Raw genomic sequence first — 24603 nt, 5'->3', positions numbered from 1 at the left:
AATAGAATGTTAAACACTCATGGCAGTCTAAGTGGTACATGCTTTTTTATTGCAAGAGTGGATCAATGATGTGGAATGCAAAATGAAGATTCTCTTTTTCTTTTTTTCTTTTAAAAAAATTATTTGATAATATAGTAAAATGGAATTCTATTATGCTGTGATAGAAACAATGTAAGGTATGAGATAAACAAAGTAAACAAATGAGGCACTGGATAATAATTTAAAGTGCTAATTCTGAAACAGCATGGGCCAAGATGTATATTAAGGTTAACGTCAGGAATGTGCATTAGTAATTAAGCCAAAATAATAGTCAATGCCACGTGGAGCGAAAATTCTTCTCAGCGCACAAGTAGAACAAGAACAAAGCTTGAGACCGTTTTGTACATGCTTTTGCTGCTGCTTTTGTTGGTCTGTTTCTTCACTCACTTACTCACTCTCTCTCTCTCTCTCTCTGTGCAACAACAAGAAAACGCAAAGCAATGGAATTGAAGAATGATCTAATTTGCCCCAATTCTCCATTTGTACGCTTCTCTCCTTTTAAATTTCTCTATTTTCCTGTCCTTCTTACCATCTTTTTTTTATCAGTTTCTTCTTTCAGTTTGCATTAAAAAGACTCGACTCTACTTCAAGAACTTACTTAAATTTCTTATCTTTTTTTTCTTTCACTTACAGTATTCAAGAAAATCTTTTTGTGGTAATATTTAAGGTTGATTATTGGAAACATGGAACAATACGTAGTAGTATGCGTGGTGAATTATCAAGACTTGTATTTTAACTCTTTTTATAAATTAAAAATTGGAACTTTGGGTTTTGTTCTTTTATAAAGAGGAAAGCTTGTAGGACTCTGTTTGTTTGGTGACACAGAAAATAAAGGAATGTGAAAATATAATCCTCATAGAACTATGTGATTAAGTAGTTTCTGCTGTTTGTTCTTTAGACCTGAGAAAAAGTTTGACGTTATATTTTATTCAAATGATTTTGGACGGCTTATCATGATTAAGATAAAGCAGAAGGATTTTACTTTATTTCTTGGTTTAATTTCCACACAAAGCTTAGAGGATAATGTAGTGTGTAAATAATGGGCTGAAGGATAAATTCTTCTGTTTTCTCCTTTCCCATTTATTTATTTATCTTTGTGTGGTACTTTGTGGGTCTCTTATATTTTGATGCTTTTCTTTTTGGTTTGCAGGTGTGGGATGGAAATAAATTCTCAGATTGTTTTGATCACCTATATCCTTTGCAAATGTTTATGGTTCATTTGCATTTATTTTTGAGTAGTGAAAAATGGTTGTTATTTCAATGAATTGTTTTTCCTTGATAATGCATACAGTTCTGGGATTTGGTGCAAATGTGGTGACTATTATTATGATTTCAGTGATAGCAATTACTCACAGGAATGCTAGAAGAATCCAAGGGGTAGATTCTTTTATTTTATTTTATTTCATTTATTTATCTTTGTACTTGTAGTCTTTTTGGTTGCCGAAACTAGAAGGAGAAATTATTGGGAATCTACACAATCCATGTATAATAAATTGAACATGTCAAGCCAATTTAATGCGGCTCATGAAGGCCTTGGTAGTTATATTTGCTGGACTGATATGCATTATTTAGTTATTTTTCAAAATTTCCTGTCAGATATCACTTCTGCAATTTATTTTCTGTAATCCTGATTCCATGTCCTTTACAAGTAGCACATCGAGTTGACTGTTAGTGCATTCTATGTCTTTAAACTTGCATATAATTACGAGATAAATTCTGACAAAAATATAAGGTCATTATAACTGGAAGCCCTCTTGCCCGTTCAAGAGTTTCTATACATGCTATACTTATATCCTTTAGACATTCTGTGCATTCTTCGACCAACAATGATTTAGATAACATTTCTCTACGACGGCATCAAGCTGGACTTCTCGTTACTGTTATGTAACTGCACATGCAGATTGAAATTTGCAGTTTAATTCTTTTCTTTTCTTTTTATCACTTTGGTAAACTTAGTCTGTGATGACCTAGATGATATCACACTTTTGTCCAATCAAGTTACATTTCTCCATTTTGAACTACTAACATTAGAACTATAAGAGGTGCTTAGAAAACCTTATCTTTTGTGGAGAATTGCAGATACCAGTTGGGCAGGCTTTGCTTCGACCATATGCAAAATTAGAATCTTTCAGCTGCTCGTGTTGCCAGTAACCTTTGTGTGTTCTGCTGGTGGATTTCTATCTTTTCAGAGGCAGAACACACAGGTTACTGGTAGCACTAAATTTTTTTCCTTCTCTGTTTGTGCCCCCCTATGTTTTCTTATAAAATAAACTTAAAATATACTAATGCTTATATAGGAATTACACAGATGTACTTACCAGAAAAGATTACATCACAATTTCTACCAGCACTTGGAGCATGTTTATCATTTGTGGACATGATTTTGCTTTTCAAGAAAGAACTTTATGGAGGTTTTGTAGTATATCATGAATGGCTTTTCAGAAGTTCTCAACTGATAGTTTGGGTAAGCTTCTCTAACTTAAGTTGTTTGTTGCCATCCTTTGTTGCTAGTTCTAGAGTTTTAATTAGATATTCTGTTCTAACAAATGTGCAGACAGCCATCATACTTTCTTCAAATTTGGTCTGCTTCAAAGACATATTTTGCCACCGGCTACTCTGTTTCTGGTGGATCATGAAATTAGTGCTGGAAATCATTCATCTGCACAAAACATTTGCTTCAATGGAGGTTATTATGTGTTTATGTTAGGTTCCTTCTCTCTACATTCAGTCCTAATATGTGAAAAGATTATAAGTGGTATTTGTTAAACAATTAAAATTGACTGTGTAAAAGCATGTGAATTTCAGGCTAACCTGACATGACATGATTGCTTTATGTGATATCGTGTTAATATTTTATTGATATGAACAGAATTCAGTCAAAACTTGATTCTCTGATGCTTTCATATCATCACATATATTTCCAGTATACATCCATGCTATGAGTTGCAGATAGCCTTGAGGTCGAGAGCCTTCTATGTTATGCTTGACATAGGCTTTCTTAAACATCTTGACTTATTTTGGGGGAACTTTGATAACCCTGAGTGGTATAATTGTGTAATTTAGGTACTGTAAAGATTAGGTTTGTAGACATTTGATTCCTTCTGTTATGAATAAATCATATTTCTTTTAAAAATTTTTTGGTCATCTTTATAGGATAGATTTTCAGTTTGCACTGTTTCATTTTTTCTTCCTAATAAACGGAAATCTTAATTTCTTGCATATTCCAAATGGGCAGGTTTTAGAATGCCTGAAAGAGAGTTCAGTCATTTTGTTGGATGTTTTATTTAGCATATCCATCAACATTATCAGGATTAGGGCGGCATCTCCAAAGAACAGGTATAACCACTCAGTTGTTTGCTTATAGTGTCTCTACTTTTTACTGTAACTATGTTGCACTAGTACTATTGAGTAGAAAAGACTCTAACATGCTCCTAGATAATCCCTTTGCAAAATACTGCTCTTAATGCTACCAGGGATGCGATTGGGAAGCTACACTCGTGATGTTTATCATCGACTCGTTTGATTGAAATTCTGTTTAAGAACCAAGTAGTGAATAAGAAAATGCCATGCCTTGAATTTCCTATTGTTCTAATATTGGGATTTGCTGACCATATTGTTACTTGTATAAATTATAGTTCAATAGAAGATCCACTTCTTTCTGCTGATATAGATATTGAGCAAGCTTATCCTGTGGACTCTGTAAGTAATCTATTGCCATTTAGATTATTCTCTATAAGATCTATGTTCTTATTTCTTATTGATAAACCTTAGATTGTTTGATTGTCGTGGTCAAGGTTTTAGCATATATTATCCTACAGGAGCATTGTAGCTTGAATTGAACAGGTGTCACAGTGCTTTGTAATTTTGCACATCATTAGTTTGTTTTGTTGTTTTCTTTTTCCAATCAATCACATAGTTCTGTTATGTATATATTTCAAGAACAGAAGAACAATGTGGTATACTGTGTTCACCCCTGAAATAGTTAATCACTATTTTCCCTCTTCTCTATCATGAGTAGTGCAATGTCAATTTTTTGGTTGAGGTGACACTGAACTCATAAGTCATATCCATAATAGATATTCATTAAAGGTGTTGTCTTGTTATTTCTTTTCTTCATTCAAAGCCAAAAAGATTTACAGTAAATGATTGTACCACTTGTGGCTGTCAAAGGGAAATATTCAGAGCTGTTGGAATCTCATGACATTCAAATCTATCACTCCTGTGATGAAGCGCGGTATTATAAAGCAGCTTGACTTTGAAGATTTGCTTGGGCTACCTGATGATATGGAACCTTTATCCTGTCATGATAGATTGTCATGCTGCTGGCAAGCTCAGCAGACTAGCTCTAACCCACTCTTGCTCAAGGCAATCTGTTGCGCATATGGATGGCCATATTTTCGTATTGGTTTATTAAAGGTAATTTATTCACTCAGGATAAATTCCTTAATAACACTTATTTTATTAAATTGACTATCAGAATCCCATTATTGATATTTTTATTATTCAAGTCATTATTAGAGAAGAGAATGCGTAGCACATAATCTTTTTGAATTGTTGCTTACCCATATGAGTCTATGCTTTTCTGTCCCTTTTGTAAATCATTTCTTTCTGTTTTCTTCATGACATCACCTTTTTTTTTCTATATAGTTCATTTTCTTGTTGAAATAGTTGCTTATGCTTTAGATAAAACTCTCTCACACATTAATCTTGATGATGATGTAAACATTATTGAAAATAGGTGATTGAGTAATTTATATTCTTCTTTTGCAGTGAAGGTCTTGGTTATTATGAGAAAGCTTTTTCTTTAACTGCAGTTTCATGCAAAAAGAACAAGAAAAAGAAAATGAGAAAAACAAAGATGTTGGATGCTAGTATGATGCATATCACTACTGTGTCTAACAAATGCGTCAATCTCTTACAAAATATTTGAATGTCTGTGATGAACAATATTTTTCATTAAATAATTCCTTTTATTGCTTACTCAGAGGGACATGCATCTATACTTTTACAGGTGTTCAATGATTGCATTGGTTTTGCGGGACCATTGCTTCTCAATAAGCTTATTCGGTTCCTTCAACGAGGTTTGAAGCATTTGATCAGTTTTCAGTTCTGGTTCTCAAATGTTGAAATAGCATCTATTAGTTTCAAGTGACACTGGAAATTAATGATTATTTTCTCCTCTTCTAATGATTGAATTGGTCTTTTCCCTGTTATAATGGTTTTGTTTGCTTCATCGATCATTAAGCTCCTCTCTTCATGGTTCTTTAATGAAAAAAATTTGGTGCTAACTGGGGTCTTGGAACAATAAATTTCTGTCCTCGCATTTCGTATCTTAGTTAACTACAATCCGTTACTTAGAACTCTGGTGTCAATGTTTAGATTTTTCAAGTATTTAATTCAAGCTAAATCCATTCGGTCACTTCTTATTTTATAGTTGTTGCTTAATAACCATATTATTTTGAAGTTTATGCTGATAAATTGTTTTCTGAATTTTTCTTTTTCACGATTTCAGGTTCTGCACATTGGGATGGCTATCTTTTAGCATTATCCTTAGGCCTTACTTCTGTCCTGAAGTAAATATCACTCATAGTGTTTAATAGCATATATTCAGTCTCTTTTGTACTTCCTTCTACTTTGTTGCTTTCTTTTAATTTTTTCTTGTAATTGCATTCTGAGCATTGGTCTCCTTGAATTCTTTTGCTCCCAGTTTTACTGGGAATTATTATCAAAATAGGATTAAGATGTGAATCAAAAGAAGTGTGGAAGACAGTAAAATGTGCCCATAGAGTGACACGCTTCCATAGGGACCTTTGCCGTGTATGTTGTCTCAACTGCTGGATTTCGCCAGGAGACAAAAGACTTTCTCAACCTGGTTTTTTGGTGGACCAAGCTTTTTTGCTTGTTGGATCATTCTCCTGTTAAGCTTTTCATGTTTGTATCCATTTGAACTAATTTTCATAGATCATTAGTACATAATGGAACCAAAATGATCCTGAGATTATGCAGTTTTTCACCAACTATATTCCTATTTCCATTTCTAATTGAATCATGAAGACTTATGTCTTAAGGAGTAACAAGTATGCAACTCCTACTATTTTGATGTCCATGGTTTCAGTTTATCAAACAAACTCACACACTTAATGTACTTACTCTTGTTGTCATTTAGAGATCATTTTTCACTTTGCAGTTACCTGAGTTCAACACTTGACATTTAACGGTAAGTATTGGTTGTTACTTGTCCCAATCTTGCAGATCCTTCTTAGATACACAATATTCATTTCATCTTGCTAAGTTGAAGCTAAAGCTACGAGCTAGCATTATGACTGTAATTTATCAGAAGGTACATATATATGTTTTTCTTCATAACATGAATGTAATCAGCTAGTGTATTGGTATTCTTAATTATGTTAGGACCATTCTGTTGATACCTTCATCTAGCAGCTACCTGAAACTAATACCTGCTGCATTAAATTGGGTATTTCACTAACTTTATTTCAAAGAAAAGGACTAGCTTAGATGCTCTGAGTTTGTGTGATGCTAAGGACTAGCTTTCTTGTTGCCATTGACTTTCTGAAATTCTTTAATGATCCCAATTTGTTTCAAGCAATAATTACAATTACATTAATACTCTTTGGATTTATGACTACATTTATATACCACAGTAGGGCATAACAGTAACAGCATAAAAAAGTTTTAAGGATGTAAATTAAAGTAAATCCTTCCTGTCACTTTCCTTTGCTTTCTATGGTGACCAGCCAACCGCAGAATAAGACATTGTGCTCTACTGATCTAATTTGATGCTTTTCATTTGGCTCATCTTTAAGTTTGCATGCTGTGATACCTCTAGGGTATATGTTTTATATTTTATTCTATGATTATATATTACATAAAACCCTTTCTTGACTCCATGAGACTTCTCTTCATCTGGGTTGATAAGCTATTGTTGACGAACTTGATTCTTCTTTCATGACATAGGTCAGTTTATTTTGCATGTTATGACGTACCACTGCTTTATCATCAGTTAAGCATTACTAATACTTTTGTCTTAGTGTCTATGTGTAACCCTAGCAGAGCGATCCAAATTTTCTGAGGGCGAAATACAAACATTTATGTCTGTAGATGCTGATCGAACTGTCAATTTGTGCAACAGTTTCCATGATGTGTGGAGGTAAAGATTCAGTCTTATAACATATATGAAAAATAATTTAAATGTTCTACTGGGGTTAACAACTGTCAAAGTCTGTGATTTAATTTGCTGTTTAGAAGTAGAGAGTGCTGTTCAAAAGTGGAATGAGCAATTCTAAAGTTTGTACTTTCTTTTATGAAAGTTATTACTTACTTTTATAACGTCTTAATGCTATATTATAATATTGTTATTGCTGTTATATTATCAATCAGTTACATAAAACTGCCTCCCAAAGAAGTTGAGAGAGGCTATCTGTTAAGTTGCCAAGAATTCTGCTAGAGTTCTTACAATATGTTGTTGCATGGAAAAGATGTGCTTGATATGATACTGCAAGTAAAATAACTTTGGGAATTGAGTAATACCCACTGAAAAACAGTACAAAGATGGCTATGTATCTATTGTGTTGAAAAGAGTTATGTGCCTATAAGCCTATTAGTTTTCTTTTTTTCTTTTCTCTTTTCCTAAGGCTCTCATATTGCGTTGGGAAGTTTTTAATTGTATTTCTTTTTACATAGCATTTTATGATAGGTTTATTTTTCTTTGTTTGAGTCTATTTTTTTCATAGCAACGGTATTTTGATTCTCTTGTCCCTGTATTTTCGGTGCAAAGGTGATTTTATTATAGCATCTAAACTGAATTATCAGTGCCTCTATAGTCGAATTTTCTTTGTACGACATGAAAAAAAGTTTCTTGTGATCTTTTCAGCTTGCCTTTACAAATTGGAGTGGCTCTGTACCTTTTGTATACACAAGTCAAATTTGCTTTTCTATCTGGACTGGCAATAACCATCCTATTGATTCCAGGTATTTTTGTTTTGTTTAGTGTCTAAGCTGTTGCTAGATATCTGCAATATGACTTTTCTGTAGTTGGGCTTTGATTAATATTGCTTTATCATCATGAATGTGCACATGCCTCTGCATCAAGTGTGTGTGCTGGACATGGTTTCCAGCCTTTTCTAAATCTCAAATTATAGTGTAAATCCCACAAGTTGATTCTATGTTAGTGATTCAGAAGAACCCGTCATATATTGATTTAGTGCTAATGCTAAAGAAACAACACTGTTGCTTGTATGCTATTGTCGCTGTGATTGTGTGAGTGAAGATAAGTGTGTGTGTCATGGTTTCTAGCCATTATTCGACCTCAAATATAAAGTATATTCCATAAACTGATCAAGTGTTAATGACTCATTAGGAATCCCTCATATATTTATCAAGTGCTAATGATAAAGAAGAACCACAATTGCTTGTGTACTATTCTTAATGTTTGATTGTGTGAGTGAGGATAAGGCTATAAAAGTACATTATGTACAGCATGTGCTCTCTCTCTCTGTCTCTCTCTTTCTTCCTCCCTAATCTTTCTGTAAAGCTGAATATGTATTCTGAATGCGGGTTATATTTGATGCCTACTAGAAGATATTCCTTGTAGCCAATCCTGGTGCTGATGAAATAGGGTCCATTGGTCCAAGGAGGGGCAATCGAGATAAAGTCTCTCTGAAGTGGTGGAAACCTGTCACTTGGAGCTTTCCTGCATGAGACTTTTACTTCATCTTCCCCCTGTTTTTTTGTTTTTGGATTTCACAAATTGACCATCTCTAAATGTACTATGCAAGTCCTGCTTATTGAATCCTTCTTATCATAGAAACAAACATGCCTTTACCTTCTTCTGATTTTGATCCTCTACTAAAGAAATTTCTCAAAGTCAATTTGGGTTACCTTGGTCCCTTGGAACTTCAGTGTCAAATATCAGACCTCATAATTAAAGAATCTGATTAATTTCTCATCCATAAATCTTTTTGCAATATAACCTTGCATTTTTATTGGACTTATGGACACTCCTGCAGTATGACATGATTTAATGTTGTTGAGCTTATTAACTGCGACATTTTATCTTATTACTGAAATGTTTTCCATGCAGTGAATAAATGGATTTCTGAATTAATTGCAAGTGCTACTGAGAAAATGATGAAGCAAAAGGATGAGAGGTACGCACTTGCATGACATCATTTTTTGCATCAATAATGCTTGAGAAGCTAATTGTGAGATTCAGAATTGTGATTGTGAGAACCTAGATCAATGTCTGCTTGCTTTAATATATGCTTCTTGGCTTTTAAGCTGTGCCATAGTCAGTCTGCATGTAGATATATAGGAATTAAGTTGTCTTCCTTTTTGATGAGTTCCGATGCTTGATGGCACTGTCTTGGTGCCCACACATTTTCCTGTACTCCAATTGCTATCCTGCATTAAAATTTTATGTAGTACTCTCATTAAACAGTTAAATCAAGAGTAAGGGGAATGCCAACTGTGACATTGTTATGTGATTATATGTTTGGTAGTTATGAGAGCATAAAATGCACCGCACAATTACTTAATCTTGATCGAGCTTCTAATAGGTTTGTTCGTTAACAGGATAAGAAAGACAGGAGAAATTTTGACATATATTCGCACTTTAAAGATGTATGGGTGGGAGCATCTTTTCTCTAGCCGGTTAATGGAGACAAGATCTACAGAAGTGAAGCACTTAGCTGTATGCTTCTGTACTTCTATTCTTGTGTGGTCTAAGAGTAATGCAACATATAGGTACTATTTCTTTTCTTCAGATGCTTGAACAATTGTCAATCATTAAATTTGCCTTATCTTGTCAGACGCGGAAGTATTTGGATGCATGGTGTGTTTTCTTTTGGGCTACAACACCAACTCTCTTCTCTCTGTTCACTTTTGGACTTTTTACATTGATGGGGCATCAACTGGAGGCTGCAACGGTATTTTAATCATATGTCATGTGATATTATTAATGATAAATTTCTTTTGAAATTTTATTCAATTTTGCATTATTTATTTTGTTTAATTCCTTCGCAACAATGTGATAGATAAAGAAATTTGATTTTCTGAGAAGCTGTATTGCAGGTCTTCACTTGTCTTGCTCTGTTTAATAATTTAATCTCTCCTCTCAATTCATTCCCGTGGGTCATCAATGGATTGATTGATGTGAGTTGTGCTTGTACTGTGATTTTTCAAGCATAAATATTCAACTGATGGGATTCATCAAGAGCGGCATCTTTCTTTAAACCAGGCCTTTATATCAACCAGGAGATTGAGCAAGTTTCTTGGTTGTCCAGAGAACAAACATAAATTAGAACAGAGAACTGAATCTCTTTCTCCAAATTACCAGTCCAACTTTGTATCTGATGATATGGCTGTTATGATGCATGATGTATGCTGTGCTTGGTCAAGTGGTGATGAACAGCAACAGAATCTGGTGCTAAATAATGTGACTGTAACTCTTCCAAAGGGGTCATTCATTGCAATTGTTGGAGAGGTCAAAATTCAAATCCCTCCTTGAACCTCTTACAGTTCTATATGCTTTTCAAACTCATGGATTTGAACATGCAGTATTCTTCCTTATTGACCCCTTTAAGGAAAAAGTATGGTCTCATCCTTCTTCCAAGAGCTCTTTATGTTACATAGAAATAATGAATGTTGTTTAGTTTATCTAATTGCAGTGAGCTAATGATGTCAAAGTGCCTTGTCAATCTTAAACTTCTCTTTGCCTTTAATGCTTGGGTTATATAAATTCTCAAATCTCATAACATTAGTAGTTGTTAATTTTCTAGTGATTATTTCGTTTTTTTTCCTGAAGAAGTGGTTATTTCCTTCTGATCAGTACAAATTATGTTCAAATGTTGCGTACAAATTTTGAGTACATTCATATCAGTGGCAGTTTGCCTACACTTTGACTGCATTGCTTATAATTTTTGCTATAGCATATCAGGTCTTGAATTAACAAAACAGCATGGTAATATGGATACCTGTTTATAATTATGTGAATAGATCTACATGTTATTGAAGCTATAATAATATCTATTACAAGGATTTTATTTCTACATGCCTTGTCTTGTGTTCTTTATTGCTAACGTCATTTATGCAGGTTGGTTCAGGTAAATCATCCTTATTGGGTGCTATATTGGGGGAAATGCGATTCATTCGAGGGTCAGTTCACTCTAGTGGATCTCGAGCATATGTGCCACAGGTTTTTCAACTTCTCCTTGGCAAGGCTCTCATAGCTGACAACATTTTGATGCAAAATTTTGTATCGGCCTTCATTGGAATTGCAGGTTCCATGGATTTTGTCTGGAACAGTACGTGAAAATATTTTATTTGGGAAGAATTATGATTCAGAGAGGTATAAATACTCTTGAAAAAACCTTTACTTTTTCTGTGCACTTACTATCTTTCCTCATGTTCAACTACAAGATGTATTAGTTTTATTTGCAAGTCCATTGCGAGGGAATCAAGACACTAAGGCATTAAGTGACAATTATTGCTTCTTTTGTCAGAGCTTGGGAGGATAGTCTCCTGCTTTCGAATAGTGGGTTTATCCATTTTTTATTGTTTTCCCTAATTGGCAGATACTTGGATACAATAAAGGCTTGTGCTCTGGATGTTGATATTTCAATGATGGCTGGAGGTGACATGGCTTACATTGGAGAGAAAGGAGTCAACTTATCTGGTGGACAGAGAGCTCGCATTGCTTTGGCAAGGTCATACCATAACATGTTTAATTTTTTTCTAGCTTCTGCAATATTTATTTCTCTATATATGAATATTGTTCTTTAATAATTCTTTATCTGAAACTTAAAATGATGTGGAACAGGGCCATTTATCAGGGATCAGATGTATACATGCTTGATGATGTCCTTAGTGCAGTTGATGCAGAAGTTGCGAGGTGCATTTTACAGAATGCTATTTTGGGTCCGCTTTTGGATCAAAAGACCCGTGTCCTTTGCACCCACAATGTCCAGGTAGTTTTCTTGAATCCTTTTCTTTTACTGGATATCCACATTTGGTTTTACTAAATAATTGTTTTAAAAGAAAGAAGATGAATCTCTCTTGGTTTTCTGGAAATCATTTTCCTGAAAACCATTTGTTGGACTTTTAGGTGTCTGGTGTGCACAGAGAAATTGGTAGAACGAAAAACAGAGAAAACATTTTCCTGTTCAAAGGAAAAGCAAAGCCACTTTTCAAGAAAGATATATTCCTTTTTCAGAATTTTCAAGAAAGATATATTCCTTTTTCAGAAACAAGTATTTCCCCAATTTTTATAAACTTAAACTAAGCCCGGGAATAATAGAAAGAATCACCTGGAATATCTTATTATCCTAACAATCTCACAGATGTCTTTAATGGAGATATAATTTTTTTCTATATTTTCCAGACACCGGGAAACACTTCTTGATTGATTGTCAATGTTATAACCAAATAGAGAAAAATTAAATCTTTCGATGTTCTTACAAAGCTAGTGTTACAAGATGGGAAATGATATTGCATGGAACTTTTCTAGAATGTTACTTATCCAAAAGAAACTGTTATGTGGAGATTAGAGCAATTATTTATCTAAGTGCATATGAAAGTATGAATTGCTTATTGGATGAAGCTTATTTATCAAGGGGAATATGAGAAAGAACTTAATTTAATTATAAAACAAGAATTGTAGATTATTGGCGGTTGGAAGAAAGGTTCCCTGATTACATGTATTGTAAGTTTACTAAGTGAAGACTTTGCCATTATTCATTTGTTGTACGCTTTGCATTTGCTTTGTGTTTCAACTAGAAACCTGTTTCTTCGCCCTTTGAAAAGTTCACAGCATAATCTTTTATATGCTCATCTTTAAACTTGATAGTGCATCCATCCTTGAATAGTGGGTTATTGCTCAGGAACTGTATGGCTGCTTGATTATTTTTTATTGTATTCACGTGATATCTGTTTGCACAAATTTGGTTGTGGAATTCTGTTTTTTTATTTATTGAAATTAGAAAGTATGTTGTGGGTCTGATTTGGCAGTGGTAGAGCATTGCAGGCAATATCTTCTGCTGATAGGATAGTTGTCATGGAGAGAGGGCATGTGAAATGGGTTGGAAATTCAACGGACTTGGCTGTTTCATCATATTCAGCATTCTCTCTGCAAAATGAATTTGATACATTATCTTATGTTCAAGGACAAGGGCTCAGGATAAATACTTCTACTGAAAGCATCAAAAGTCCCTCAGTGGACAAAGAATCTATATGTGTTTCAGAAGAAGCACAAGAAATTTTTGAAGTTGAGCTGAGGAAAGCGGGCAGAGTTGAACTTGCTGTATACAAGTAATGATATGCCATTTAGTATCGCATAGACTAGAACAGATTAAATATTTCTTATGCAAGGATGTTTAGGACTTTTCAATTCTCATTGGTTAGCAAGAAAAATTTTGTTTTCTCCCTGAATTTCTTACATTGTAAGCTTTTATAAGTTCGTTCTTTTTCACAGGAATTATGTAGCATTTTCTGGCTGCTTTATCATAGTTGTAATAGGCCTTTCAGCTATTCTAATGCAAGCTTCTCGTAATGGCAATGACTTGTGGCTGTCGTATTGGGTTGATACAACAGGAAGCAGCCACGGAGGCTTCTCCACATCCTTCTATCTGGTAATTCAGTTTCCTGTTTAATGGTGATTTAACTGTTTAAACTTATGGGTATTAGTTAATCGTGCAGTTTACACCAACTTAATTTATGGGTCCACCACTTGCTTGTTATTCCTTGTGTATTCATAGATATTAATGCAAGGAATGACTCTAGCTGCTGATAATATGGACAACGATTAATCCGATGAAAGCTTGACACCTTGAGTATTTATTAACCAAAAATAGGCAGCAAGGTTAACAAAACTTGATCATACATGTTGGTGGCCTTCCATCAAATCTTTACTGGAAGCTCACTTTAGTATACTTTGGGACTGGTAAATTGTAAAGTTACAATTGTGTCTTTTGTGTTTATCATTTGAGGTTTCAAGGTTGTCCTAGAACCTTTCCTCAATATAAAAAATATTATGTATTAAGCCGTTTTAATAGTTAAAAATTATTGTTAGGTATTAAGCTGCGCATGCAATTTGCCTTAACTGCACCTTTCAATGCTGTATCTTTTATTGTTTGAGTGAACATAGAAGAAAAAGGAACTGTAGGGGAGCTTATTATTGGGAGGTTTGCTTCATTTTTTGTTGACTTGGCAACTGATGTTGCAGGCTGTACTCTGCATCTTTTGTATTGTAAATTCATCCCTAACGCTGGTGAGGGCGTTCTCATTTGCATTTGGTGGCTTACGTGCTGCGATTCAGGTGCACAATACATTGCTTAAGAAGCTTATTGATGCGCCTATACAATTTTTTGATCAAACACCTGCTGGAAGAATACTTAACAGGTTAGAATGAGATTCTTTCTTGATGAGATATGTCAATAATGTTTATCTGCTCAACTGCCGACAGATTTAGTGTGCCTTGTAGGTTTTCTTCAGATCTCTATACAATAGATGATTCTCTTCCATTCATTCTCAATATTCTCCTTGCCAACTTTGTTGGCCTATTAGGAATAGCAATCATTTTGTCATACGTGCAGGTAATTGCAAAATTCTTCTTGTTTATTTTATGGTCTATGGCAATCTCAATTCTCATATTTCAGGTAATAGCAAACTGGTTTAAATTGGGTTTTCACATTTGTGCAGGTTGCCTTCTTGCTTTTGTTATTGCCCTTTTGGTTTATCTACAGCAAGTTACAGGTATATATTTGATTTCTAGATAGCTAGCGTCTCAAGTTTCAATTATGGCATCAACTTTAAGCTTTATGAACAATTAAATAAAAAAAAAAAATTTATGCTCTAGAACTTCAATTGATGTACCTTCCTCATCAGGGACAATCATATCTTTAGATTTGGTAAAATATTGGATCTTTTACATCAGTATATATATATATATATATATATATATATATACATGCATGTGTGTGTGTATGTGTGTAAAATTAACAGTCTCATAGATGATAATGTTCTTACAATGATATAGTGAGATATAATAGCTTCACAAACTCAATGATTTCTCTTAATAAACAATTATTTCAACTTTCACAAAAGGGCATACCATGGATGTGGAAAGAAAAAAAAATCTTGGCCTTTTAAGAAACTTTTGAAAGATTTGTCAGCTCCGATCTTATAATTTTTAGAAGGTTAACATCCCACATTGATTAAATTTAGGATATAAACGCATTTAACAATCTGGCATTGATTAAATATAAAATGTGACTATTGAATATTAATAATGGGGTCCTCCATGCAAAGATAATAGATTTTAGTCAGGATGTCACCATGGTGCCAGAGCCAAATACTTTATCATGCCCAGTTCTGTTCCATGTATGAGATTACGGCTACAGATGATTTCTTCCTGAAATTGCTTTCATTTCAGAAATTATATCATGCAATTTTAGGAATGAGATAAGTAACTGCAAGGAAAAGGAAAAGTGCAGCAATTTTATTAACTTTTTGCTCAACTTAATTATAATAAATTTTTGGGATATTCTTTTGAGTTGGACACTGTTTCTTGTATATCTAAAATGACTCGATGTAACAAAATTATGAGATATTATTTTAGCTGTACACTGTTTATCATATATCTAAATGGAGGTAACTGTTTGAACTTTTAAGCTGTCTGCTTAGTCAGAAGTTCTTCAGTTCTTCTACAGATCAACATCACGGGAACTGCGGAGGCTGGACAGTGTTTCTCGGTCTCCTATATATGCAACCTTCACAGAAACACTTGATGGAACATCCACTATAAGAGCATTTAAGTCTGAGGTAGATATTTGGGTAGTATATTCAGAATAATTTGTTAACAATCGCTGCCTTGTATGTCTATTTCTCTTCAGCTATAAAGAATTGGAGGAGTGTGTATGGATATGAACAAGTCAAGTTAATTTTGGTCTAATGTTAATGAGTTCGCCTTTTAGATTATAAACTCTTTTATGTTCTTATAGTCACCTGATGTGGGGCCAATTCTCACATCCTTCACCGTTCCCCCTCAAGTGCAAGAGCACTTGACAACAATATATGGACTTGACTAGCACAAGAGCCAATTTATCCTATGGTCTTGGGCTAAAATAGTGCAACAGAATTTAATGGCTCTCAGGACTGAGCTAGCACAAAGGCCAATACAAGCCTATGTCCCTGCACTATTACAGTCCAAATTTAACGGGTTTCAGGATTAGGCCCATTCACAGGCTTTGATACTATTATAAAATCCTTGAGCCTAAAGAAAGAATAGGAGTGTGAACGGCCTGAAGAGATCATAATTTGACCATTAGTAATGACTTGAATCAAATATAAACTCTTTTAGATTTTATATCTGCTTGATATGGGACAATCCTCACATAATTCAACAAAGATATATATATATATATATATATATATATATATATATATTGTGTTGGGGGGCCCCTTTGGCCATCCAATGGGTCTGCGTTAGAAGAAAGAGAAGAATGATGTTCAGCATAATTGTGGAGAAGTCATGTATTATTGTCTTCCATCAGAACATCATAGCTTTCTTAACTTAATGCTTACTGATGATTGCTAAAAAATACAATGAAATGAGAAATCATATAAACACTGATTGACTTGTGCTGGTTGTGAACAGGACTGCTTCTTGGCCAAGTTCACTGAGCATGTAGGTTTGTATCAACGAACTTCTTATTCTGAAACAATAGCGAGTTTGTGGCTTTCCCTGCGTCTCCAGGTATATATGTCATTGAAGAAGGGACCATAATTTCATTATGAGATACACTAAATATTATGTGAAACTATTCATTTCATGAAATTGAAATTACTAATTTTGCAATTGAAGAAAGAGGATGGTAGCTGCATATTTTCTAGTTATTTTACTGACCAATGATATTTTATTAGTTGATAGCAGCATTTATTATCTCATTTGTTGCTGTGATGGCTGTTGTGGGATCCCGTGGTTATTTGCCTATTAGTTCTGGGACTCCTGGACTGGTACTGTCTTCAGATCTTTCATTTATCTTCTATTTGGGCCTGTCACATTTTCATTTTATTTTCAGATACAAGGTGTTTTTAAGTAATGAGCTTATATAAATTTCAATTATTTTTAATTAAGGTAATGAGCTTGACGTTTAATTTGCTTTTGCAGGTTGGTTTGGCTCTGTCATATGCAGCTCCGATTGTGTCATTGCTAGGAAGTTTTTTGACAAGTTTTACTGAAACTGAGAAGGAAATGGTTTCTGTTGAGAGAGCTCTTCAGGTATCAAGTTAGGCTCTGTTTCCCCTATCTAGTTGTCTGTTAGGTATTTACATTCTTAATTCTGTATAGTATATGGATATTTCCCAAGAAGAGCTTGAAGGATCTCAGTCTTTGGGTCCTGATTGGCCATTTCAAGGACTGATAGAATTTCAAAATGTTACAATGAGATACAAGCCATCTTTGCCGCCCGCTCTAGATGGTGTGACTTTTACCGTTGCGGGAGGAACACAGGTCAGTTCATACATGAGCCTAATGTTGACCAGCACTTTATTTTCCTTTGATGAGTTTTTTTTGGAGTCAAAAAGCTTTCTAGTGGCCAGATTTTTATGTTGTAAAGTTAAATTCAAGTAGGTTGGAATTGTTGGAAGAACAGGAGCTGGAAAATCCAGTATCTTGAATGCCCTTTTCCGCCTTAGTCCAATAAGTGGCGGTTGTATTTTGGTTGATGGCCTAAACATAATTGATGTCCCCGTTAGAGATCTCCGTGCACACTTTTCTGTTGTACCCCAGACTCCATTCCTATTTGAAGGTTCATTAAGGTATGATGCTCATTCACTGTAGTTTGTTAATCATTTTTCCAGCTACTGAAAGCATTGGATGCCATGCTTTTTTTGGTCTTAAGCTTGATATTAACATTCCAGTTTGAATATTTATAATTCGAACTTGTTTAAAAAGTCTGCCATTTTTTTATTTGTTAACTTCTAGGGATAACCTAGATCCTCTCCAGACGAGTAGTGACCTGAAAATCTGGAGTACACTGGAGCAATGCCACATCAAGGAGGAAGTAGAAATGGCAGGTGGACTGGATGCTCTTGTAAAGGGATCTGGATCATCATTTTCTGTTGGGCAAAGGCAGCTCCTATGCCTTGCGCGTGCTCTTCTCAAGTCTTCCAGGGTAAATGAATATTTCATGTGGTAATAATTAAGTACTATCTGGTCTAGCAAAAGGATCCGAGTACTTCCTATGCTTCTAAACATGGTGTATTTCAAATATATGCATTATATATTCTTTTACGGGCATTTATTCAAGAGACTTAAAAAATTATTAATTTAAGCATTGTAAGCATGTTATCAGTGCTTAAATCAGTATGCTCAAATCTTCTGAGTGACCCAAGAGAATATAAGAAAGCTTGTAGTTTTTGTGCAAAAGAGACATAAGAAAGAATGTGCTCATGCACACAAACAGAACATTGAGGATAAAAGAGGCAAAGAAAGGACGGATAAAGGAATTGGAGGACCATAGGTGAAGATTATAGCTCGCTGGAATTGATGAAATTTGCAGAGAACATCTGTGCAATTGCTGTGTTCTGAGATATAGAGTTTTCAAATATATCATGAATTCTCTGTTAGTTTGGATGAATGAAGCGTGAATGTTGACAGTCAACATCTTAGTAATGTAGAAATGAATCTACTGGCATCCATATGGGATTTATGCGTATGTGTTTTGATTCATGGTGGAAGATTATTAATGGAGTTTAAATTCTCAGGTACTTTGTTTGGATGAATGCACAGCTAACGTTGACACTCAAACAGCTTCAATACTACAAAATGCAATATCTACCGAATGTGAAGGCATGACTGTGATCACAATTGCTCATCGCATTTCCACTGTTATGAATATGGACCACATCCTTGTTCTAGACCGCGGAAATGTGGTAAGCATATTTTCTGATTTTATCTTTCTTCTGTTAGATATAAGAAAAAAACACTCAAACACTGGCTTAGTGACCTCTGGCAATGAAGGCAGACAAATGATGAAAAACTTTACTGTGGTTGCTTGGATAATAGTTCAGAAACTTTTCCTGTCAAATAATATGCCAATTCCAGTCGTTTCTTGCAATGATGGAATTACCATTTTTATTCATTTAGCTAATTCTGAAATTTGATAGATGAACGGGTGTTACCTTATAACTGATATCAGTATATTTTACTCATTGTCTACGTTACTTTCATTGCTAGAAGAGCTAATCTGGTTTCCTGCTTGTGTAGATTGAGCAAGGAAACCCACAAGCTCTTCTACGAGATGGGTTCACAAGATTTTCAAGTTTTGCAAAAGCTTCTACCATGTGATTGCCTAACTGCTTGCACATGCTATTATCAGAAACCAATATATTTCTGGATGAAGCTGTTTGGTCATTGCAAGGTCCCTCTGGTGATGCTATAAATAGATAGCCACCACCGGTAGGACTGTGACCGGCTAGCCGTCTCCAACTCAGAACTGATTCTGTTAATGATGGCTTGTACTTAAAAGTTCGGAAATGTTTTAACTTGGGAGTCCTGACCACAATGCTTGTAGATGGTTATTATAGTTGCTCTACCTGAATATTCTCTACACCGTGAATCTTTTCTTTTCTTTCTTCTTGTCTCTGCAAATTCTGATCACCGACGGTCCTTTGTACTTCCTGAGGTGGCCAGGCCACCAATGACCATGTCAAGCAGATTCTTAATATATGATAGTTCGAAATATTCGGGAGGCAAATATCACACTTGGTAAAAACTAATATTCATGAAAGAATTTAACTTATCAAGATTAGAGTAGTTTTCAAGACTCTGAGGATCAACGTAGGTCAACATTTCTTCACTATTGAGCTTGGCACATGTAAGTAAGGCTAAGCAAAACATATGAAATATAATATTTTAATAAAGAGACACATGTTAGGTTAGGAATTAATAGTGGGGGCTTAAAGTGGACACCTGACACATGGCTAATGCCTATTTTTCAAATAGTTTACATTCCTTTTGGTTGCTATGGTTGGTGCAACCTTGTGTTTTTAGCCGAAAGGATATTACCCTTTTTCTCTCCTTCGATGTGTTGGCTGGAGGGGACCATATCGAAAAGGTTTATTTTTATGATGACACCATCATTATTCTATTTGCTTTGTTTCCTTGGCATAACTCTGTCCATCAAAACAATAAATCTTAACCTCTAATTTATAACATTAAGGTGGAGGTCATGTTACTTTTCTTATTATTATTTCCATAATAAAGAAAATATAACAGAAATTATTATTTCTTCATATTAATCGAAAAGTCGTTACTCATTTAATACATAAAAGAGAATTAAAATCTAATAAAAAATGAAAAAATTTGAATTTACTTCTCATTCTGTAAATAAAGGCTTTTTTTATTTGAGTTAAATATAGAACGTCATTATTTTTTATTATACTATTTGTTTTAAAATCGGACTGAAATGTACATATTTTCCTCCTGTGATAAAGTTTAGTACTTATAAAATCTTTAGGCACTAGATGAGTAGGTTACAAGAATATTGACACTAGATTTAGTCCATTAGTTTGTTTATTATATTATCAATGTCGCGTATCTTCTTCAGATTTTTTTCTGTTTTTTTTTTTTTTTGAATTTTCATTTTCATGCAAATATGATTTAAAATTAAGTAATTGTAACTTGACAAAGAAGATGATTCTTCTGATTAGTTTTGTTAATGTTAAAAGTGGTTGATTTATGACATCTGTGGATCACTTGACGAAATGACAATTAATTTCATTAAAAAAGAAAATGTGTAAAAAAAAAACACTGACTATTAACATTTATCTTTTCAAGTATAAAAGGGTAGATAGGGTCAAAAATCACGTGGGTCAACAAAAATAACTGATGAAGCAGGTCTTGATCTCATCCAATCGGACGGCCCACAATTTTCATCAACATTTTGCTTCTCATCATCACTCATCTTCTTGATGCACCATAGATCTTCTGCCCAAGAGAACTTCCTCCAATGCGGTATCACTTTCCCAACTGGGTCACAGTGTCCCACTTCAGCCACCACGGCCCCACACCCATCATCGTCTCTAGCCATATTATGTGCAAAGGCACATAGAGCCTTCATGAGCCGCGATGCATGTTTACCTTCCATATGTAAACCATGCAAGAAATAGACACCAAATTGTCTAAAAACATCAGGAAACGAAGGCAACCTCAACCATGGCATCCAAGAATCCAACAACCTTGAACCCTTACAACATGCATATGTTAGTTTAGACACACCCTTCACTTGCAATTTGAACACTTCCTTGGTGTTCCACACACTCAGTATAGCAAAATTTGAGGGAAGAATGCCTGTTTTTGGATCCCATTTTGAGAGAAATTTTTTGGGCATGGCCATAAACGTGCCCAAATTTAGCCTGCTAGATAAAATTGTATCAATATCCTTAGGAAAAAATTCTGCATCAGCAAATGCTCGACAATATATTGATTCGGCCAGTTTTGCAGTGAGCCGGACAATGGCAACATCCGAATCTATTGGCTTGTAATGGGCATGAACGGGTTGGACCAACATAGAAAGAGTACGAAATTTTGTGTAAGAACATTTTCTAGTGAAAAGATTGATGGAAGGTTCATTGGTGCAGTCTGTTGCCATATATGCATATTCTGCCCCTTTTTGCTTGCACCATTCTTCTATTTCTTGAACTAATTTGGAGCCAATGCCAAGCCTCCTGCAGTTAGAAAATATGTGGTATGTCAGAATTTAAGTGCTCAAGCATTAATATAGGAGAAGTCATTAGAAAATAAGATATGGGTCTCTTTTTTTAATTTTTTTTTTTCTTCAGAACAATGGTGTTCGTCAAATGTTAGAGTCCGTACCTTAACTGAGCTAGTTTGATTCTATTTTGTTTTTAATAAACTGAGGAACATTGTGGAAGATTAATGTAATAATGAGGGTTCTTGGAAATATTAAAATGCAAATCCTTTGATCATGACCACATCTAGAGAAAAAAAGACAAATCACATTATTTATAAATGGTGGGTTGTTTTTTTTTCTTTATCCTTCACACTCAACGTGTCATCATTTCATAACACATATCATAATATATATATATAAATAGATAATTATTTCCTATTCAGTAATGTAGGAGACTTCCATGAATTAAGAGAGAAAAGAATACTTAAAAGCAGATTAAATTGATAACTTTTTTTTCTTTAGACAAACAAAAAAAGAGTTAAAATAGGATTGGAAACATGTGTCAAAGCAATGACAGGGTAGCTCATTCCATGATACGAGGAACAAATAGTCTCTCTTTATGGTCGAATCTAATCGTGTTTTGTGGGGTTGGGAATGGTTCATTAGAACCCACCAAAAATAAAAACCACACATGAAAACTTCTTCTTTATTTCTTTTTAAAATACAAAAAGACAGGGACCACTGACATATATATGACATATCCCCAACCAGAAAGATTAAAAACAGAAAAAGGAATTAGTAGAAAAGCAAGAATTCGTACAGTTTCAAGAAATAAGAAACTGAAAACAGTTTGAATGTGATGAGGCAATTATTATCAGGAAGCAATCTTCTTTTTTTCTTGCACATTCTATGACCACTGAAACCACATTCTTAGCCAATGAAAATAACGGTTTTTAACCACCGAAAGGTCTTTCAAAAAAGAGCAAAAAACATATATTATGAGTAACGGCAAGCAAAATGATTAAGGCAAAGATTACTGGAGAAACTAAAAGCATTGAAAAATAAAAATGAATAAAAGAGCAGAAAAAAGACCTGTGAGTAGGAGAGACCCTTAGCCCCAGAATGTATGCCAACTTTACATAATCTGATGAATTTCCTCTTGTCACAGTTTTTATGCATACTCTTATAACTCCTACTATCTGCCTCTCTTTCCCGTATTCTGCTACCTGTAACATCACTATCTGTCTCTTAATGCAAAAATCCTTATGGATATCCTAATCATACAGTGTCTGACTCATGGTAACTAAAATTTCTAATTAATAAATTATTACCAGCATAACATAAGATGGAAAATAGCGAACGCGGCAAATTGGATCACCCAAAAGGTCAGTGACAAGAGAAGGTTTTCCTCGCTGACCAACTTCACACAGCTTCTCCATCTCCTCCACTGCTGCCTTATCTCTCCCTTCCTCATACTCCCTCACTGTCAACTCCTCTCCGGTGACCGGAGATAGAGGGAAATTCTCAGCAGCAACTCTGAGCGACATAGCTATGGAGAGTGTGAGCTTGAGTATGTATTTATATGGATATATATATATTTCCTTGGTGTAGTAGCCTTCATCTATTTCTCCAACTATAGACATGTATATATAGTAGTGGGAATGCTGACGTGGCAGCTTCACCGGTTTTGGTGGACTTTCTTTTGGGGCTTATAGATTTATATTTTTAATAATCACATTCCCTCCATCACTCTCTCTCACTTTCTTTCTCTTTTTCTGTCTAAAAACTCATACAGCCGCAAGATGCTTATATATATATAATATATAAGTGTACAATTATGTGCTTTTTTGGTTGATTATGATTATAGTATTAGATATGGTTACAATTATTGCTTCATAAGATACTTGATCTTTATCATCTGCAATATCATTAGCTCTTACTGTATACCCTAATGATGATTACTATATATTTATTATTATTGTTTTATTATCTCATATACTAGCAAATTTCGTTATTATCATCCAACTTGTATAAATTCATACCCATAAGTTGGGATATAATCCTATAATTAATTCTTGATTTTGGTCACATTTATCTCAGTTTCAATTTACTATCATTAGTTTAATAGGCCATCAAAAGAATATGCCTCGCTTTACAAGTAAATTTAAATCAACTAGTTATTATTTGTTCCTTTTCTTTCTGAATATTTAAGATGTAATTTTCCTTTTATTTTTTTTAAGATCTGAATATCAAATCTTCATGTTCTTTGTAAATTTAATAATATAAGGATATATATATAAATTATCTTTATGGTAGCAATTTTAATTAAATTCCATCGGAGAATAGAAAGTGACTCGTACATAATTAATACCAAGGCGGCACACGCCATTAAAGACCATTGAAGCAACCCAAATCTAATATGAAAGCCACTTTTGGCATATGATATTTTTCTAAAAGGGTTTGGGACCAAGAAGATCATATTGAATTTTCGATTCATAATTCTTATCATCATTGTTTTCTAGTTTTGGGTTTGAATGGATAAAATGATGGCTCGAACCCTTTTCTATGGGAGGCAAGAATTCTCATACCGATAATGTAGCCATTCTTCTGATTAGAATTACACAACTTCCACCAATAATTGGTGAAGGTGGTGAGAATCATGCCTTGGCACCACGTTTTTGGTTAAACATGTGGATGCCTGTTGTGCCTGTGATGATAACCATCATATACTACTTCTATTCTATTTTTTGGTTTTCCTTTTTCTTCCCTTTTCAATTTCTTATTCTTTCTTAAACACTTTCCTTGTTTCTCTTATTCTAAATTATTAATCAAAAGAATGACAAGTCATAAGATA

At 34.3% G+C, this 24603-nt stretch overlaps 2 protein-coding genes across 7 annotated transcripts; one reads left to right on the top strand and one right to left on the bottom strand.

The window, feature by feature from the left end:
* Positions 1-313: 313 nt before the first annotated feature.
* LOC8280242 (ABC transporter C family member 13) lies at positions 314-19664 on the top strand. Of its 6 annotated transcripts, none has more exons than XM_015715376.3 (36): positions 314-521; positions 1190-1230; positions 1329-1416; positions 2348-2503; positions 2594-2725; positions 3275-3375; positions 3675-3738; positions 4222-4455; positions 5051-5120; positions 5552-5612; positions 6292-6379; positions 7089-7207; positions 7931-8028; positions 9140-9206; positions 9631-9748; positions 9867-9983; positions 10129-10209; positions 10295-10540; positions 11150-11251; positions 11337-11404; positions 11631-11762; positions 11876-12023; positions 13079-13362; positions 13526-13682; positions 14276-14451; positions 14534-14645; positions 14752-14805; positions 15751-15873; positions 16709-16807; positions 16975-17067; positions 17222-17332; positions 17402-17563; positions 17684-17871; positions 18038-18227; positions 18820-18987; positions 19322-19664. In XM_015715376.3, the coding sequence occupies exons 1-36, from the start codon at positions 480-482 to the stop codon at positions 19400-19402; spliced, it is 4371 nt and encodes a 1456-aa protein (XP_015570862.2). In that variant the 5' UTR covers positions 314-479; the 3' UTR covers positions 19403-19664. The 6 variants fall into 6 exon arrangements, with proteins under 6 accessions (XP_015570862.2, XP_015570860.2, XP_015570863.2 ...); XM_015715374.3 differs by having other exon boundaries at positions 315-521; positions 4210-4455; XM_015715377.3 differs by lacking the exons at positions 10129-10209; positions 10295-10540 and having other exon boundaries at positions 315-521; positions 4210-4455.
* A 994-nt stretch (positions 19665-20658) lies between these two features.
* Positions 20659-23367, bottom strand: LOC8280241 (probable N-acetyltransferase HLS1). The gene is made up of 3 exons (XM_002512676.4): positions 23081-23367; positions 22842-22975; positions 20659-21783 (listed from the first exon to the last, which is right to left on the bottom strand). Exons 1-3 carry the CDS (start codon positions 23294-23296, stop codon positions 20913-20915), a joined length of 1221 nt encoding a protein of 406 aa, XP_002512722.1. The 5' UTR covers positions 23297-23367; the 3' UTR covers positions 20659-20912.
* Positions 23368-24603: the final 1236 nt, after the last annotated feature.

Source organism: Ricinus communis, chromosome 8 (genome assembly GCF_019578655.1).
Source record: "Ricinus communis isolate WT05 ecotype wild-type chromosome 8, ASM1957865v1, whole genome shotgun sequence".
Lineage (NCBI taxonomy): Eukaryota > Viridiplantae > Streptophyta > Magnoliopsida > Malpighiales > Euphorbiaceae > Ricinus > Ricinus communis.
The sequence above is the reverse complement of the archived record's forward strand: the minus strand, read 5'-3'. Positions and strand labels throughout refer to the sequence as shown.

Coding starts and splice junctions, on each gene's coding strand:
- LOC8280241 (XM_002512676.4), bottom strand. CDS start 23,296: ATGTCGCTCAGAGTTGCTGCTGAGAATTTCCCTCTATCTCCGGTCACC. Junction 22,976..23,080: donor TTCCATCTTATGTTATGCTG/GTAATAATTTAT, acceptor GTGATGTTACAG/GTAGCAGAATACGGGAAAGA. Junction 21,784..22,841: donor AGGGTCTCTCCTACTCACAG/GTCTTTTTTCTG, acceptor TTCTAACTGCAG/GAGGCTTGGCATTGGCTCCA.
- LOC8280242 (XM_015715374.3), top strand. CDS start 480: ATGGAATTGAAGAATGATCTAATTTGCCCCAATTCTCCATTT. Junction 11,405..11,630: donor AAGAATTATGATTCAGAGAG/GTATAAATACTC, acceptor CCTAATTGGCAG/ATACTTGGATACAATAAAGG. Junction 17,872..18,037: donor CTATTTGAAGGTTCATTAAG/GTATGATGCTCA, acceptor GTTAACTTCTAG/GGATAACCTAGATCCTCTCC.